Source organism: Petaurus breviceps, unplaced genomic scaffold, assembly GCF_028583685.1.
Source record: "Petaurus breviceps papuanus isolate PSGF00001 unplaced genomic scaffold, PetGlider_PUasm1.0 90895, whole genome shotgun sequence".
Taxonomy (NCBI): domain Eukaryota; kingdom Metazoa; phylum Chordata; class Mammalia; order Diprotodontia; family Petauridae; genus Petaurus; species Petaurus breviceps.
In genome coordinates, this window is record NW_027187372.1 from 3,864,735 (window position 1) to 3,884,373 (window position 19,639).

The 19,639-nt window shown below is 38.6% G+C and overlaps 1 protein-coding gene across 4 annotated transcripts in view; it reads left to right on the plus strand.

The window, feature by feature from the left end:
* RGL1 (ral guanine nucleotide dissociation stimulator like 1) overlaps positions 1–19,639 on the plus strand; it is a 284,890-nt gene that overhangs the window by 192,283 nt on the left and 72,968 nt on the right. For all 4 annotated transcript variants that reach the window (XM_069074410.1, XM_069074408.1, XM_069074409.1 and 1 more), the window contains one exon: positions 2,656–2,733. In XM_069074410.1, coding sequence (XP_068930511.1) covers positions 2,656–2,733 — 78 coding nt within the window. The remainder of the gene's footprint in view (positions 1–2,655; positions 2,734–19,639) is intronic.

The following is a 19,639-nucleotide window of genomic DNA, read 5'->3' on the forward strand; positions in this document are numbered from 1 at the left end:
TAGAGTAGCAATTGCATTCCCCTCCTTCCCCCAAAGACTTTTTGTAAACAACTTAGGGACATTCTTCACAGTTACAGTGGTCAAAGATAGATTCCCCAAATATAACTGTTTAGTTATTTTTAGTTTACAACTAAAGTAATTTCCTACTCCCCACTTTGCCCACATAGGGGGAGAATAAGCCTTCCTCTTATGGGTTCTTTTGTCCCATGAGATACATCTGGAAGTTCCGAAAGTCCACCAGGTAACAACTGCAGAAATGAACAAAGAGGAACAGCTGGGGTGTGGAGCCATGGAAAATGTCTCTGGGAGACCAATAAGGCCAGAAGGCTGATGATCCAAAGAGAGAAACAGGTGGATTAAGGAAGCCTGGGGGCTAGAACTGGGTCCAGAAGTCTGTACTGGGGCAAAGCAATCTGAAATGAAGCCAGATGGACTAGCGTTAAATCAAGCCAGAAGGGAGACTTTTATTTAATAAAAGATTTTGTATCCTAGCAACAAGAGACCATAAGGCTATTGGAGCCTTAACATTGTTAAATGGAAGAGAGAAGAATGCTTATGTTTATAGATAATTAGAAAGCCTTGTTGTCAAGGCTTTGGGACAGATTATGATGATGTCTAGCTTTATAAAATTTCAAAATTTTCCTTAGATAGAATAAGAATCTGAAAAAAACATCATAATTAAATGATGTTAATTTAAAGAACCCTAGGGACTTAGAATTAATTTATCCAACACTGTCTCATGAATAAAGTATTTATTATATACTTATAAGTATAATCTTACATTTAATCTAAAAGGAGCATTGACTATCTAGGGGCATTTTGGGTGATATTTAATATACTAAATTTGGAATTTCCAATTTTTGCTAAGGGAATTCATGACCAAATAGAAACAGAAAGCTAAATTATTTTTGAGTGAATTTGGCTCAAATTTATCCTGCTTGATCCCAAAACAAATATCTGCTTTGGGGCTTTAATGGTTCAGATAGTCTAGTTTTGTGACCTGATTCACCCAAGTATTTACTTGGCTTACAGACTCTAGTGCAGTAGATTTGCCCTCTTGGGGTTTTAATGGCCTCCTGGTTGTGTCATTGACATTATTGTCTACATTACCATTGCCTACATTATGCACACCACCACCCAGAACACAGAGAAAAGTTATGCCACCTACTCAGTAGGAGCTTACATTTGCATACTTACTATTTGACCCTAGGCAAATCATACAAATCATTCATCATCTGTCTCCCTCAGTTTCCTCAGTTGTAAAATGGAGATAGTATTAGCACCTACCTCACCGGGTTGTTATGAGGATCAAATGAAATAATATTTGTAAAGGCACAGTGCCAGATGTATAGTAATAAATGGTCATTCCCTTTCCTCTTATACTCCAAAGAAACCAAACTAAAGCAGTTTGGTGTGTCTAGAATGACTTTATTTGGGACTCATTCAAGATGGTAGAGTGGTGGCTAAGGAAACTGTTGCTGTTTTCCCTTGAACATCTTAGGAATAGCATTGTAGGGCTCTTCATTCCAGTGTCCCACAGCAGAGGTGTCAAGCATTGTGGCCCTGAGTCAGATTAAAATGCAATTGGGGAACATTTAATAAAAGAAATTCAAATATACTAGAATATAAATAATGTTAATATGTGGTTTTCTACATCAATATGTACTAACAGGGATCTTTATATAAGTTTTGGTGGCCCCCAGGTGCAATTTGTGTTTGACACCACTGCCCTACAGCATGCCTCAAAAGGCTTAATAAGAAATCTTATGTCTTAGAATCATCAAGTGCTTGTTTTGCTAGAAGGAAAGGAATAGCTCCCTTCTACGATACCTACATTTGTAAAGAAATAGATTTTAATTGATTTTTTATATCATCTATGTTTCCCTCTGTCTCTCTTTCCCTTTATCCTTCCAGTGAAACATACCTTACAACAAAGATTTTTTTTAAAAGGAAGAAGAAAAAAAAGGAAGAGAAAAATCATTAGAACAAATCAACACGTTGACAAAAATCTGCCACCATTTGTGTTGACATTGTCTTCATCATCATTGTTCATAGATACATACCACCATACCCTTGAACACTGATTTCTACAAAGGAATGGGAGAGGTGTCTTCTTAGATATTTCATTTAGAGCCAAAGCTTATTCTTTATAACTTCTCAATATTCAGATTTTATTCAATTTTGATATTTTTAATGTTGTTTAGTTTTTATGTATATTGTTTTCCTGGTTCTGCTTATTGTACTTTGTATCCAGTTATATAAGTCTTTTCAGACTTCTCTGTACTCATCATGCTCATCATTTCTCATAGTACAGTAACATTTCATTATATTCATGTACCACAAAAATGCAGTGTTTCAAAAACAAACAAACAAAATATCTCAGGGTGCCATCATTTCCATAATACCATTAAGGTAATTGCATATTCTATTATATAATTTGGATTTGTGTCTTGAAGCAGTTTTAAGTATAATGATGTTATCATGGCAACCAACTATTATTATTAAACTACTTAAATTTTTATAGATAGATCCATGGTTCTATGGAATGAGTCATATCCTTTAGCAATTTTTTCCAAGCATACCTGTTATTCTGTTAGAAAAATTGGATTGAATTCTTTTCTGGTGCCAATTGAATGTGTTCATTTTGTCATGTAGGTATGGCAATCTGAAGAGCCTGAACTGTGAAGAAGACAGAAGCCAAAATTCATCAGAATGCAAGACAGTGCTCAGGAAGTAAGTATGGCGCACTTAAGATTGATAGAGTGAACTTTCAGCCAGGAATGGAATGTCATCAGCACAGCTGGTTTTTTCTCTTTGAAACTATGGTGTGATTTTATTTTTGGCTGTACCTAATGATGTAAACCAGAATGTCTGTTGTAACTGGATATGGGTTCATCTTGGGGATAAAAGTGTAAAGTCAAGGATTGGACATTAGCAAGTATTCACTCCTCTATCTGTGATCTGGGACCAGGATGTGGAAATCAGGTAGTTTATAAATGAATTGGGTCTTCCCAGTGAAACTTCATTATTTTATTTGGGGTGCTTAAAATGTACAGATCATTGGGTTTACCTGTATTCAGAAGTGAGAGCTTTGATGCATTCCAAAGCCATAAATCAGTTTTGGATTGTGTGCAATTTGGGATTAGCTGTGCCACTGCCTTGCTTCCATTAGCATGGACTATTAAGGGATTACTGTGTGTTATTAAGGAAAATCTTGGACAGTTGCCTTACAGTTTTATTATTTGTAGAAATGCTTTCCCCCCATTTCCCTTCTCATGCTAGAATGGAGAAGTCTGAGGATACCTTCAAATTTCTGAGATGGCAGATACCACACTGATGTGTTCACAAATATAAACCACTTCCCTTAACCCCCAGTTTTCCAAGAACAACAAATTTGTACATTTTATAATACTATTCTATAAGTTGCTAGAATGTACAATTCATGAAATCAGGGGCTGTCTTGTAGACACTTTATATTTTCCTTAGGGTCTAGCCCAGTGTACAGCACATAGTAGATGCTTTGTAAATTTTTGATGAATGGATGACAATAATATAGTTGAGATTAACCCCACAAGGCCTTAGAGACTGAAGATGATGAAAACTCATTCCTTAACTTGGAGTCTGAGTTCTCTTCTGCACTTTAACACCAAAGTTATAAAAAAAATTGTGTCTTACTGAGATTGTCTCCACCTTGAAACTAAGGTTTGTAGCAATTTAAGACACTTTTTCTTCTCTGCAGAAACACTGTGAACACTGAGATGCTGGCCAAGCAAGGGTAGATGAGTCCTTCAAAATGGTTCCAGCCACTGGAATCTGTAGATCCAGATGGCTTGGGTTTATGTGCTCTCCAGAGTGACCATTTATTCATATAGCCAGGTATCAGGATAGCAATGTTGTGAAAAACACCCAGAGCTTTTCAGTCTTCTCTTGTTTATTTTAAGTACAAATAGTTCTGTGGAAGAAACATTTAAGAAAATTGACTGTGTGGTGTGGTGTGGTTGAAGTCATGTTCATTATTTTTAATGCCCTGTCATAAAACTTCATTCACCTTCATTGTATCCCAGGAAAATTGACTGTCAGAGCTGCATAAAAAATTGGTTATAAAGTATGTTATATTTTAGAGCAAGTTGAGCCATTAACTAATAGTCCTACAATAGCATCCTGATGAGGTCCACATTATCCAAGGGTTTTGTTCCTTTCCCCAAACCTCACAATGAGTCATTGGTATCAAGGAGGAGAAGTTTTGATGCCTTATTGTAGTTTGAGCTGCCTTTCTAGTAGTGTCTTATGGAAAGATGTTGCTTACAGATAATTCTCTTATACTCTAAAACATTAATTCTCCTTTTAACCTGACCCTTTATTCTGCTCTCTCCATTTCTGACTCCCTTATCTAGCTTCATTTTCCTTCTTTCATTACTCCATCTTGCCTTACCCTCATATGTTGCCCTTCTCAGATTCCTTTTGTTTCTGGTATAGTTAGCCAGTTATATAGGCCTTAGACAGGACATGGAGGGAAGTACATACACCCACTTGTGTCTGAGGTATTTAGAGATTTTGTTTCCCCGACCTCTGCTGCCTGTACACAGCAGCAATGGAAGGCCTCCCATTAGAAGTGAGGGCATGAAGTCTAAAAGTCACATACACAGTATTTACATTTTATATTCACAGCACATACTATTTAAAAAAAAACAATTGGAATGCTTCTATGCTATGTTCACTGAACCTCAATGACTTATTTGAACAGTTAGTTAAGATTACAAGCTTGGTAAAATGTTGAAGACATTAAGAAGGCACTAATACAGCATCAAGACTGAGAGCTGAGAGACCAGGGCTGTTGTTTCAGCTCGGCCACAAACAGGCTGTGTGATGTCAGGCAGATCATTTACCTTCACTCTGCCTTAGTTTCTTTATCTGTAACATTAGGGTGTTGGACTGGATAGTCCCTGGAAGTACCTGGCAGCCTGATTCTATCTGCTTACATCCTCAACATGTGACTAGGTAGTAATCTATTTAGTCCCTTCTTCCCTTTGTTTCATAAAGTTATGCATCATAGAGTTTGGAAAGTGACATTCAGGAGAGAAAAGGCCTTCTAGCAATGGGGATAAGGCATTAAGCCTTTTTTCTAGGTTAGTTTCATTTTCCTTCTTTATTATTCTATCTGTGTGCCTCTCCTTTGTATTTTCTTGTGAATGGACTCTGTTGTAACCATTTATCTTAAAATACAAATATAATCTCCTCATTTGGCATTTAAAACATTTAAGTCTGGCCTCAGACTGCGTTTCCAGATTTATTTTACAGTTCTTCTCTTTTTGAACTCTCCGCCCCTATGGTCCAGTAACACTGGCCACTTGCTCTTGTGTGAACTTGATATGCAATCTTCCACCTCCATGCCTTAGTATAGTCTCAGCTCAGGAGCCACTTCCCATAGAAAGCCTTTCCTCCTTCCCCTAGCTGTTAATGCTGTCTCCTTTCTTGTATATGGGTGTATGTGATGCATTGGTATCCTAGGAGGATTAGCACGTCTGGTGTGAGGGCTTGCCGAGCCCTCTTCAGGGCTGCTCACCCACCTTTGCTGCCCACCTGGCACTTAGCTCTCATCAAGTGGTTCCATGTGCAGTGGCTGTACCCAGGTAAAAGCATCTCTGCAGATGGACTAAACCAGGTTGAGGGTAACTAGTGGGCCATAAACCGGTATAGGAGTTTGGGGATGTCCACCCCAAGCATTTGAAGGGCATCCCCCCATGGGATGGGGAGATGAGAACAATTTGTTCCAGCAGCCACGAAGGCAACTGAAGCAGGTGCTTAGAACTTGGTCAGACATTGAAGAGGTTATCCACTGCATCTGGGGCCATTGCCAGACACCCTGCCTTTTATTTTGCCATTGAACTTTGATGACTCTGGAAGAGTGAGGCTGATGACTTTGTGCAACTCTGTCTCACTTAATTCTAATTCACTCCTGTGATGTCATTGGTTCTCTTGGAAAATGGAGGACAAAAGACAATAATGCTCTCTCCTTTCTCAGATTACCTTGAAACTACTTATCTGTTCAGATATTATATTACCTCTTCCACACCCATTAGAGTATAAACTCCTTGAAGGTAGGAGCTATTTTTCTGTTTGTTTTTTGTCTTTGTATTCCTACAACTAGCACAATGTCTTAAGCATTCTTGGTATTTTTAAATAAATGTTTGCTGAATTAAATTTGAAGACAAGCTGAAAGTGGACAGATTCTTTGCCTTGCCCATCAATGATTGGTGATACCATAATTGATTGTTGCTGTCACATACGCAGAGCAAACCAAGATTTTTGTCCCATGGTAAGGAAAGGCAACATTCCCATTGTTTTCCTTTGGATATAACTCCATACTCTTGTGATTTCAGGTGGGAAACAGACAGCAGGATTCAATGAAATCTTAAGGAGTAAAACATCCTGTTTGAGGTTAGATGTCTCCAGAATAGCAGAGCAGAAAAATAAACACTGAACTGGGTTTAACTATAAGCAGAAAAATGTCTAACTTTGGGGTGTTTTTCTAGCATTTGCTTTTAAGCGTAGAATAAGTGTTGTACCATATAAAAGCTTATGTTTGCTTCTGCCTTCTGATGTACAAAGTGTTCTACCTACCGTACCTTATTAATCGTCATAACAAACCTCAGAAGTACTTAGTACAGCTATTACCATTAGTTTCTTACAGATGAGGAAGCTGAGTATCAGGCATATAGAGTGAGTTTCCCAAGGTCTAGTTAGTAGGAGAGCCAGGGCTTGAAAATAGGTCTTGTGACTCCAGTTTTTCTACTTTGCTGACTTGCCACTCAGAAAGTTGGTGGACCCCTCTGTGTAAGAGTACACTGGGTGGGAAGTTAAAAGAAGAAGGTATAGATGGGATCCTGTAGAAGCTTTCCACTGCACAGAAGCAGCATTCAAGATGAAAAATGGCTTTCTTATGCCTTAGATGAAAACAAACGAATACATTTTAAACATTTAAAGCTGTATCAAAGAGCCTCCCAAAGATTTGTGAGTTATTCTATTATAGTCCGGTTATTCTCCTTTTGGGGATATGTGCTGTGTCAAAAAGCTTTAAAATGGCCTGACTAGAGCAAGAATTCTCAAATGCTAAAGAAATCAACTTCTGTGACTTTGGGATATTAGGTTCTGTGCCGGAGAGTGACTCTGGTAAGTTAAAAGGAGAAAGGAGTTAGAATGAAATTCAGACTGATCCAAAGAACAAAGACACATTTACCCCAAAGATCTTGCTCTTGGGGGTCTTGAGCAACCAGGGGATTGGATATCTACAGTGTTAAAACCCCTTTGCCTTAATTTCAATCTAAACTTTACCATTCTTTGTTACAAGAACTGCTCCCCAGAGTTACCATTTCAATACTACAAACATTTATTAAGCCCCTTCAATGTATATACTTAGCACTAGGCTAAGTTCTGGGGCCACAAAGAAAGGCAGAAGCTAGTCCTTACTCTAGAGGAGTTCATGGTCCAATGGTTGGGAGGTGAAGGACAACATGTAAACAGCTACACAGAAATAAGATGTATACATAATTATGTATGTATATGTATATACACATATACATGTTTGTGTGTATATATGGGTGTGTGAGTGTGTATCTATGTATATATGTATGTATATGTGTATGAATGAAATTGGAGATAATCAGCAAAGGTAAAGTACTAGCTTTAAGGAGGGAACATGAAGATTTGTTAGAGGAGGAAGGATTTTAGCAGGGCCTCGAAGGAAGCCAAGGAATCTAGGAAGTGGAAATGAGGAGGGAAAGCATGAAATACATGGGGTATAATCACTGAAAATGTCAGATTTGGGATACGGAGTGCTTTGTGCAAGAAACAACAAGGAGGCCCTTGTCTCTGTATCCCAGAGTCCATAGAATGGAGGAAGGTGGAAGTTTGGAAAGGTAGGGAGAGCCAGTTTATGAAGGGCTTTGAATGCCAAACACAGGATGTTATATTTGATCCTAGAGGCCATAAGGAGCCTCTGGAGATCGATTTCATGGCCAGAACTGGGCTTTAGGAAGATTCATTTGACAGCTAAGTAGAGGATGGACTGGAGTGGGGAGCAGCTGGAGGTGGGGAGACCAGACCAGCAGGTTCCTGTGATAATCCAGGCAGAAAGTGATGAGGATCTATGCTAGCATGGTGGCAGTTTCAGAGGAGAGAAGGGAGCATATGCTAGAAATGTTATAAAGGTAACTTATACATAGATATCAAGGATGCGAACCTGGGTAACTGAGAGGATGGTGTACCCTTGGCAGTAATAAGGCAGATAGAAAAATGGGAGGGTTTTGGGGAAAAGATAACATTTTAGATATGTTGAGTTTAAAATGCCTATGAAACATCCAGATTAAGATGTTCAACAGGCAGTTGCAAGATCAGGTCAGCAGAGAGATTGGGACAAAACAAATAGAACTGAGAATCATCAGAATAGAGTTGATAATTGAATGCATGGTAACTGATGAAATCACCAGTTCCATGAAGGAATGAGAAAAATAGGCCCAGGACAAAGCTCTTCAGGAAATTTATCATTGTAGGTGTGTGTAGGATAGTGCGTCATACAAATCTAGAGAGAAGAGAGACCTGGCACTTAATAAACAAGACATTCCACCTTTCTTAGAACTCCTTTAGATTATTTAGATACCTGACTTGGGGTCCAAAGGGCTCTTGTCTGAAGGCTTCCAGAGGCAAGGAAGGGGGGGAAAGAGAGGAACAAAGAGGAATAGGGGAAAGAAAAGAGAGATGTGTAGTGTTTGGTGGCCATTTCCTTCTCCAGTTCATTTTACAGATGAGACAAACAGGATTAAGTGATTTGCCCACAGTCACAAGGCTAGTAAATGTCGGAGGTTGGATTTGAACTCAGGGGAAGATGAGTCTTAAAAGGTTCTGTAAGTTTTACTAGACTGCCGAAAGGGTCCGTGTCACAAAAGGAAAGGGAAACTTGCTTCTGTTCTCTGTCCACCTCTCTCATTGATTTCTAAATTGGCACAATGCTCAAAGGTCACAATACTTTTTGGATCACAAGCCATAACTCCTGCTGTCTGCCTATCCACTGTCTTTTACTATTGTGAACCACAGAGAAGGAAGCAAGAGAAGAGAGATTGCTGAGCAAGTTCATAAAACTTTTGAGTTGAGAGTACCATAGAGGCTGCCCCATGATTCAATTGCACCTCACCTTCTACAACATGAATCTCCATTACAATATTCTTTTTTTTTTTTTTGCTTTTTGGAGGGCAATTGGGGTTAAACAACTTGCCCAAAGTCACACAGCTAGTAATTGTGTCAAGTGTCTGAGGCCAGATTTGAACTCAGGTCCTCCTGACTCCAGGGCCGGTGCTCTATTCACTGCGCCACCTATCCGCCTCCATTACAATATTCTGGATGAGCAATTATCATCTTTTTTTTGTTTCAACTCTTCTCAGTTCTCTATTTCTAGTTAGGCACCTTTGCAAATCCTTTTTAAATTTGGAGATGAGCTTTCATTTGTTGTCCACACATCCATTTTGTTTCTGTCAGCTAACTGTCATGTTTGGGGGTGCACCATCTCTATTGAGAAAAGGTCATTAGAAATTAGACAGATTCTTCTGCTTATTTCTCCCCAGAACATTGTCTCTATATTCCAGGCATATTACTTTCCCAAGACCTTTACGGTAACTTAGTCTGTTCCCATAGGCATCCTAGGTAGCCAACATGCCGCAAGACATTATTAATTAGTTCATTTCATATCTTTTATAGATATTTTTCAAAGCAGATTGCTAAATTCTGATATTCTAAAATGAAGTAGCAGCACACTTGTACAGAACCCTTCTCTTTTGTCAGGTGGAATATTTTATCACATAAAATAAGGTGCCAGTTTCCTTCTTGGTTCTATATCTTTTGCTTTTTTAGACTTCACCTTGTGATATTAGCCAGGTGGCAAAAGAAACCTTCTCTAGTACAGTTCACTGAATTCAGGAATAAAAAAGGTTTGGGCATTATTTGGCTAGGAGGCTTTTGATGATTGTATCACTATTCCCTAAAATACATTGCTTTGGGTTTTGTTCCATTTAGCTTAAAGGGACTCAGGAAATTATACTTTCATTTATTTTTTTCACTTTATGTTCTATTCTACTGTTGAAACAACTTCAGTTTTTTTTTTTTAATTGAATTTTCTTTGGAGAACTATTTGGTTTTCTCCTCCAGTTTTCTGGATAGTAACGCTTCAAACTGTTGTTCTACCCATTTTTACCCCTCCCTTCCCCACACATTCAAGTAATGCAAATTTCATTCTTTTAATCTTTCCTAAGGAATTCTGACCATCAACACTAGATTTCCAGCACTGATTCGGGGTCTAGTAACCCAAAACATTGGAAAGAGTTTAAAGGAATGTCAGATGAGTTAAAGTTGGCTGTGATTCTGTAAGGCCTGGGAAACTTGCAGTGGAAAGTATTTAAAAACCCTCCTGGAAAGGTTGCAATCAACTAAGATTCCAGTAAATTCACCTCCATTAAAAGGGCAGCTGCAAAGAATCTGTCCAAGTGTGGCATGCATGTGAGAATTGAGAGCAAAGTAAAGTCTGAGGATTTTCACTCATTTTTGGATGCACAGAGGGAACAAAATAGGAATGAATTTTTTGTTTTAAAATAGAAACAAGCAAAATTTTGAAATAAAGGAACAGAAAATAGTGGAGAAGATCTAAGTTCATGCTAATTTAAAAAATATTCTTACTGGATTAAGAAAAAGCATGAAATGGTGGTGTTTGTAGTGAGTGCTATAAGGAGTAAAGCTCCCAGAGAAAATGTCCCTTTTTCCCCAGAGTAAAATAAATTTGTAATAATGATTAGATGATCTGCAATAAGGAAAAATAGATTTCTGAGTACCTTTTTGAGTTATCTGGTAAGCTGAATAAAATAGAAGAGACCTCCCTGCAAAGACTCTGTTCCACACATGAAAGAATATATCCTTGTAGATAATTTCAAAAAGTCTTTTTAGAGTTCCTCAAGCCCTGCAGTCTTTTGCACATTCACTCAGGTTCCAGTGATGATGCCTCAGATAGTACAGTCAGAAGAACTTGGGAATACAGCTGGAAGGCATGTTGATGATCCCATGGCCCAGACCCCTCATTTGCCCAAGTTCACATAGCTAATTGGAAAGAAAAGAACTCAGGTCTCCCAATCTGCTGTTCTTTCACTCTATCACACTTGCCAAAACATCATAACAATGTTGTGGGTAATACTTTGGATATTTATTTCGGGTTCTTATTGATTGCAGTTCGGGAGTTCTTTTTAGCCAGGCTTAATTTATTGCAAACCTGTGCTAAATTACTTGGCTGTTCCTCTTCTAGTTAATGAATACCATGAACAAAGTTCCCAAACAGCTGGTATAAATGTGGAAGTTAAATTCGTTTCCTGAGGAAGGAGATGGGTTAAAGGATATGAGGAAAGAAACAGGAACACTAAATTGAGTTTGACCAAATGGTTTGGCCTATCAAACTCAATGCCCATTTCCTGTCCCTGATGCCTAGGTAACATCTGTTATTACTAATAAAAACTCCATTTTAAGAGTGAAAAAGTTAGGCAATATCTTACCAGGTATCAGCATTTCAGATGCAGCCTGTGCAGGATGAAAAAGTGATGGCTCAGGGTGGCCAGGAAAGCACAGTGAGTAAGAGCACCGGCCCCAGAGTCGGGATAACCTGGGATCGAATCCTGGGCTCAGACACTTACCACCACATCCAGAAATAACTGGCCGTGTAACCTTGAGCAAGTTACTTAAACTCCATTTGCTTTAAAAAAAAAAATTGATGGCTTGCAGAAAAGCAAATGGTGTGAGAAATAATCCCTCCTCAATGAAAAGACCCACCTTCTTCCCTAGCAAGAGTGCAGTTTTTAAATTTATTTTGAATGTTCAAGATGGGAACATCCAATCCACATTCTCACTTTTTGTACTTGCTTCCTAGTTCTGAGGTAATTATATTGTAACAGAAATAGTCCTAGATTTAAAGTTAGAAGAACAAAGTTTGAAGTCCTGGCTTCAATAAGCAAAGCAAGGCCACAAGCATTCATTCAGTGCTTACCATGTTCCAGGTGCTATACTTAGCACTGAGGTTACAAAGAAAAGCAAAAAGAAGGACAATCCATGTTTTCATGGGGCTTACCTTCTAATGGGGGAAGACCACAAAAAAAAGGAGCTGAAAAGCCGAAGTGGGAGAGAGAGAGGATGAAGGCACCCATGAGGGAGACATAAGAGTAAAGTCAGAAGTATACCTAGAAGGGAAATGAAGGTTTGTTGACCTAGGGCTCTTTCCAAAATGGAAGCTCCACGAAAAACTCACCAATAGAAGAAGGGGGTTATGGTAGATGATTGTTTCAGGGTGAGGAGGCCTCAGATCCTGAAGAAGGCTCCTAGCTTATTAGTTGTCCTAGCTTATTTGTTGTGTGACTTGTGGGCCTTTTAACCTCTTTAAGCCTTAGTTTTTTCATTTGTAAAATGGGCATCATAACATTTGTAATACTTCACAGGATTGTCAAGGTGGAAGATACTTTCCAATTCAATTTAATTAAACTTAATAAATTGTTATTTTAGTGATTTAATTTTTCTGCTTTTCTGCATTGGATTGTGAGTTTTTTTATACCCTAGTACATAGTCAGTTTTTGTGTAGGTGCCATGTACTATTGAGAAAAAGGTATAGTCCTTTCTATCCCCATTCAATTTTCTGCAGAGATCTACCATATCTAAATTTAAGTGCTTAACTCTACAAGTACTACAAGAGATAAGGAAAGTATCATGAAAGAAGTGGCTCCTGAGCTGAGCCTTGAAGGCCAGACTAGTAAGTGAATTTTAGTAATAGAAGGTCCATTCTAGTGTGGGAATGCATTCAAGCATATGATATATACAAAATCATGAGAATAGGAGAGGGTAACAAAATCAGGTGACCATCGGTTCAGTTTTCCTGGAGTGTGAATTATGCCCATATAAAGTAAGTCTGTAAAAATAATCTGGAACTAAATTATAATGTCCTAAATAAATGCAATAGGCAACTAGGTGGTGCAGTAGATAGAGTGTTAGGCCTGGAATCAGGAAGACCGAAGTTCAAGTCCAGCCTCTGACACTTACTAGCGGTATGACCCTGGGCAAATCATTTAACTCTGTTTGTCTCAGTTTCATCATCTGTAAAATGAATTGGAGAAGGAAATGACAAACCACTACAGTATCTTTTCCAAGAAAACCCCCAAAAGGGGTCAAAAAGAATGACACAACTGAAACAGCCAAAAACAAATAAATGCCAGGGTAGAGTTTGTATTTTATCCTACCATTAGCAGTAGGGAATCAGGTTTTTGAGCAGGGGTGTGACATGATCAAACCTGTCCAATGAATGTGGCAGTGGTGTGAAGAAAGGACCATCTGGTCCACTTACTGAGATCATAAAACATGTCAGTATTTAAAGATTCACATTATTTCTTCCAGGTCTAATTTCTGTGATCTTGTCTGTGTCCTCCCATCCAATCTATGTAGGAGGCACACCTTCCTCTTATTCCCTTGATATGGCATGGATCGCAGTGAGAAGCACTGACTCATCTGCCACTCGTGTTGCATGACTTACCCACTTTCTTTTCTAGTGATAGGTACAATTTCCTGATCGTACCTTTTACTCTGTTTGTCTTATGCAGTTATTCATTAATTTATCTCTCCAGGTGACCTAAAACTTTAATTCTCTGGATGCAACTTTATAGCTTCAACAGAAGAATATTGTTATTAAAAAATAGGCTTTTGTTTCAGGGGGAAACTTAGGGTTATTAAAAATTAGTCACTTAACCAATAAGCATTTATTAAATACTTACCATGTGCCAGCCACAGTGCTAAAATAGTGTGCAACTTCCTAAACGTGGTCCAGTCTATACTTCTTCTTTTGTTTAATAAGTGGGACAAACTCATTGTCAAATCTCAGTGCCCTTGCAAATATTTTTAGTAATTAATTAACTCTAAGGGTTATCCATCCATCGGCATATGATATTCTAGTCCAGAGATGTCAGACACATGGTCCAGGGGCCCACAGTGGCCCATAACACTCCTCAGTGTGGCCAGAATCAGATTACAATGTAATTGGGAAATATTTAATGAAATAAATAAAAATATAACATAATATAGATAATGTTAATATATAGTTTTCTAAGTCAACATATGGGTTCAGGGATCCCTATGTATAGTTTAGTGGCCACCATTTTTACGTGAGTTTGACACCACCGATCTAGTCAGTAGTCATTCTTTAGCCTCTTGATTTCTCTAGTGTGAGTAGTTAGACTACTCTTTTGAATTAGCTTCCAGGGTTTCATATAATCAGCAAAATAGCACCTATAAACAGGAAAATTTGAAGGATCTTACTCTAATGATGGAGAATCTCTCTTACAATTGGAATCTATGCTGTATACCCTTTGTGATGGTAGCCAACACCTCCGGTGAACATGACTTCCTGTTTTATACCTTTCTCTCTAGCTTGGTTAGAGTACAAAGATCTTCCCTATAGCCCTTGTCCCTTAGATGACTTCTCTCCTAGTCATTCATCAAACATTTGGGGATATGCTTCTCACTAGGGAAGTTTTACAGCTTATCAAAGATACTGCTTTCAGAGAGATGGCATGAGGCATACTGGATAGAGCACTGTACTTGGAATTCCAAGGACACAGATCCTGTCTTTGACAATTATTGGTTACGTGAGTCACACAATCTCTCTGAGCCTCAAATTCTTCCCCTATAAATTGGGAATAATAATGCCTATGGTGCTTTCCTTATACTATTGATGTTAAGCTAAAATGAGATAAAGTACATGAAACATTTTGCATTTTTAAAGCACAGTATAATTGCTTGCTATGGTTAAAGAAAAAGGAGGCACCAGCCACCATCTTCCACAATGGATTAAAATACATCATTATCTTAATTCTTAGAAATCACTATTTCCTTCTAGGTCATTAAAGTATCATAAAATACCTTGGAATTTATATTCCAATCTGGTGACCCCATATTACCATATGGTATTTATCATAAGTATTCTTCAAAGAATTAAGTATGTATGTGTGTGTTTGTCTGTGTGTGTGTGTGTGTGTGCGCATATGATTGTCTGTTTCTACTGGCCAGAACTGCTTTTTGTATATTAATCATATCTTGTTTACATGCTATCCCAAAAAATTTTAGTGGAATTTTAAGCTTAAGTAACTTCAGAATTATAATATTATAAATGTATAAAAATTGCATTTTAAAAAGATATTTAAAGTTTTAAAATATTAATGTTCCTTATTACAGTTCGGCTGTTAACTACCATCCTGTGCTATATACATTGTTCTACCAGATTTTTAAACTCTGTAAAAAGTCATCAGCTTCTGCTTAGTGACTGAAAGGTTTACATTTGTGATCCTAGCCTTAACATCATCCAAAGAAGGATTTTTATGTATATACAATATTTTTGACATGAGCCCATAAGAAAAAAATCTAATGGAGACAAATCAGGTGATTTTCCCCCACAAGAATATCTCTTCTGCTGATCTGAGAAAATTCTGTCTAGGAACTGTTGTAACACTCACTGCATCACAAAGTGTCCTACCTGGTTAAATTAAAATAGAAAATGTATTATTAAAAATTCTCAAAAGTAAATATAAAAGAAATTTAAATAAACTTACAAATGATTTTTGTAAGTTTTGTAGCATTTATGCTTTTGAAGGTATTATAGCTTAAAACTGCACTAAGACTTTTGAGTCACCCTATATGTCTTGCCCACTGTAGTATGATGCTGATGTTACTGATCTCCATCAAAGTTCTATTCTGAGGCCTCATTGGACACTGAGAAGGTTCCTTGGGTTCTTGAAAGCTATGTGGTGGAGCACATCCTTGGAGAGATCCACCAGACTGGAAATACTTAGAATTTGGCCCTGGAAACATGCTTTATATCTGTTCTCTGAGAACCACTTTAGCTAAGCTTGGAGAGTCTCAGCAACAGCATGTTTGCCACCAGGTGATGAATTTTCTCACCAATAGGTATTCATAAAATTTTCTGCTAAGGATATTGTAATTTTTTTTTTTTTTGCTTTTTGGAGGGCAATTGGGGTTAAGTGACTTGCCCGAGGTTGTGTTAAGTGTCTGAGGTTGGATTTGAACTCAGGTCCTCCTGATTCCAGGGCCACCTAGCCGCCCCAGAATATTGTAATTTATATTGGTGGAGGGATACCGCCATTGATCCACCAACTTAACCATGAGGTAGACTTGAGTTGTTTTTCCAGCATTGGTGAAGAAAGGATTGTTATTGTTTCACCAGAACCTTCTCACCTGACCCCTCCTTTTGTTCCTAGGATATATGAGTAAGGCGATGTAGTAGTTAGTTAATTTGTATGTGTGTGTGTGTGTATGTTTTCATTTTCAAGTTTATTGGATGATAGATTGCTATATACATTTGCCTCTAGGTTTTTGCTTTTTGAGTCTACTCCTTGATCTCTTTTTTCATTTTTCAAATGCGTTATTAACTTCTGATTTACATCATTCATTTCTGCCAGATTTTGAGTTACAAATTTTCTCTATGTTTTTCCCACCGCCCCAAAATAGCAGTCCTACAGGATATTCCCTCCTCCAATCTGTTCTCTCCCATACCCTCTTCAACTTTTCCAGTAGGGCATGGTGGATCTCTATGCCCCAGTGCCTGTATATTTTATTTCCCAATTACATGTAAAATAGTATTAATAATAGCATATATATATATATTTATACATTTGATTTTAAAACTTTGAATTCCAGATTCATTCCCTTCCTCCCTTGTCTCCCACCGTTACTGGGAAGATAAGCAGTTCAGTATAGGTTGTACATGTGTAGCTAATGCAAAACATTAACATAGTAGATATATTGTAAGAGATTGACTATATTTCCTTCCCTCCTATCCCGCCTCCCACTTGTTCTATTCTCTACTTTGATCCCATCCCTTTTCAAAAGTCATTCCAACTTCCCTCCCCCCCAGCCTGCCCTCCCTTCCATCATCCCCCCTCTCATCCCCTTCCTCCCTACTCTCCTGTAGGGTGAGATATGCTATTTAGTGTGTATTTCATTCCCTCCCCAAGCCAAATTCAACGAGAATAAGGTTGACCCATTCCCTTTTGCCTTCCTATTCTTCCCCTCCATAGTAACCATTTTCCCTTGGCTCTTCTGTATGAGATAGTTTACTCCATTCTGTCTCTCCCCGTCTCCTCTCATTATATTCCTCTCTCACCTCTTAATTTCCCCCTTTAAGTATGAGTATCATCCCTTACTTTTAATTTGGTCCTGTGTCCTCTATCTATGTATACCTGTAAACATATATACACACATTCATATATGTATTCACACACCCGTATACCCTCCAATATAGACATATATATCAATATATATCAACTCTCAAAATATCAACTATTTTCATAATGAGAAAAGTTTCATCAGTTAGAATTATTATTTTTCCATGTAGGAATGTTAATAGTTCAACTTTGATAAGTTCCTTATGATTTCTTTTCCTTGTTTACCTCCTCATGCTTTTCTTGCTTCTTGTATCTGAATGTCAAATTTTCTATTCAACTCTGGTTTTTTAATCAAGAATTCTTGAAAGTCCTCTATTCCACTGAATGACCATATTTTCCCCTGAACCATGATACTCAGTTTTTCTGGGTAGGTGATTCTTGGTTTTAATCCCATCTCCTTTGACCTCCAGAATATTACATTCCAAGCCCTTCAATCCCTCAGTGTAGAAGCTTCCAGATCCTGTGTTATCCTGATTGTGTTTCCACAATATTCAAATTGTTTCTTCCTGGCTGCTTTGTAATTTCTCTCCTTGATCTAGGAATTTTGGAACCTGGCTATAATATTCCTAGGAGTTCTCTTTTTGGGATCTTTTTCAGGAGGTGATCAGTGGATTCTTTCAACCCTCTATTTTGCTCTCTGGTTCTAAAACATCAGGGCAGTTTTCCTTGAGGATTTCTTGGAGGATAATTTCTAGGTTCTTTCTTTGATCATGGCTTTTAGGTAGTCCAGTAATTTTTAAATTATCTCTCCTGGATCTATTTTCCAGGTCAGTGATTTTTCCCATGAGATATTTCACATTGCCTTCTATTCTTTCATTTGTTTGGATCTGTTTAACAGCATCTTGATTTCTCATAAAGTCATTAGCTTCCATTTGCTCCAATCTAATTCTGAAGGAATGATTCTCCCTGGTGAGCTTTTGAGATTCTTCTTCCATCTGGCATATTTGGCTTTTTAAGGCATTCTTCTCCTCATTGCCTTTTTGAGCCTCTTTTGCCATTTGAGTTAGTCTATTTTTTAAGGTATTATTTTCCTCAGTCAAACTGTTGACTCTTATTTTGTAATTTTCTTGCATTGTTTTCATTTCTCTTCCCAATTTTTCCTCCACTTCTCTTATCTGCTTCTTAAGGTCCTCTATGGCCTGTAACCAGCTCGTATTTTCCTTTGAAGGTTTTGGTGCAGGAGTTCTGGCTTCCTCCTTTTCCATGCTTTGCTCCTTTTTGTCCCCAAAATAGGAGTCTAATGTTGGATTCTTCTGTTTGCTTTGTTTCCTTTGTCTCATCATGTTGCCACTCGATTACATGACTTTTGGGCTTTTTGCCACAGTAGGACTCTGCCACCAGACAGGGGAGCTTTTGTCCCAAACGCTGGGGTTTTCTCAGCTTCTGGAGGTATTAGTTGGGTGCCCTTGCTGAAGCCTTCACACGCTCTGGCAAGCTGGACACACACCCCAGGACCTCCACCCTAGACCACAATCCAGATCTAAGCAGGTTAAAGCAAGAGCTTTAACTCCTCAGACTGGTTGCTTGGTCCCCCTACACTCTGCAGGCCAGGAGGTGAAGCTGCCACATGGCTGTGCTGCAGCCCTCAGCGGCTAGGCACTCCCAACTACTGGGTCTCAAAGTGCACACTGCACTGACCTCTCACTTTGTCCTTAGCATCTATGTGTTGATAATTCTGGATCGCCACAGCTGCTGGTGATCTGGAGTCCCTCTGGCCGATGGCTGGTCAGGCCTGCCCTGGGCCTAAAACCTCAGTGTGGGGCTGGGCTCAGCTCCCAGAGTGCTGCGCTGGCTGATTCCTGCCTGCCTGCCAGGCTGTCCTCAGTGGGAAGTTAGCTTCTCTGTGTCATTTTGTGGGTCATGCAGCTCCAAAGTTTGTTCAGAGTCCCCTTTTACATGGGTTGGATGTGGTGAGAGCCGGAGCTCCATGGAGGTCCTGCTTCTACTTCGCCATCTTGACTCCACCCCCTCAGTAGTTACAGAAATTGTTGTTGAACTGGTTGAGTTAATACGAAATACTGGAAATGAGGTCGTGAGGAGCTTGTCCATGGTCATAGACTGGCAATCAGTGGAACCAGTGCTTGAATCCAGACCTTCTGATTCCAAATCTCATACTCCTTTATCTTTCATCTTTTCTTCAAAGAGGCAAATTATTTTTATAAATGCCTTCTGATTTGTCCTCATAAATGACAGATGTGAATTTGATGGAGATGGAGATAACTCCTCCCCCTCTTTCTTTTTTTTCCTTTTGGAGGGCAGTTGGGGTTAAGTAATTTGCTCAAGGTTACACAGCTAGTTTGTGTGTGTGTGTGTGTGTGTGTGTGTGTGTGTGTGTGTGTGTGTGT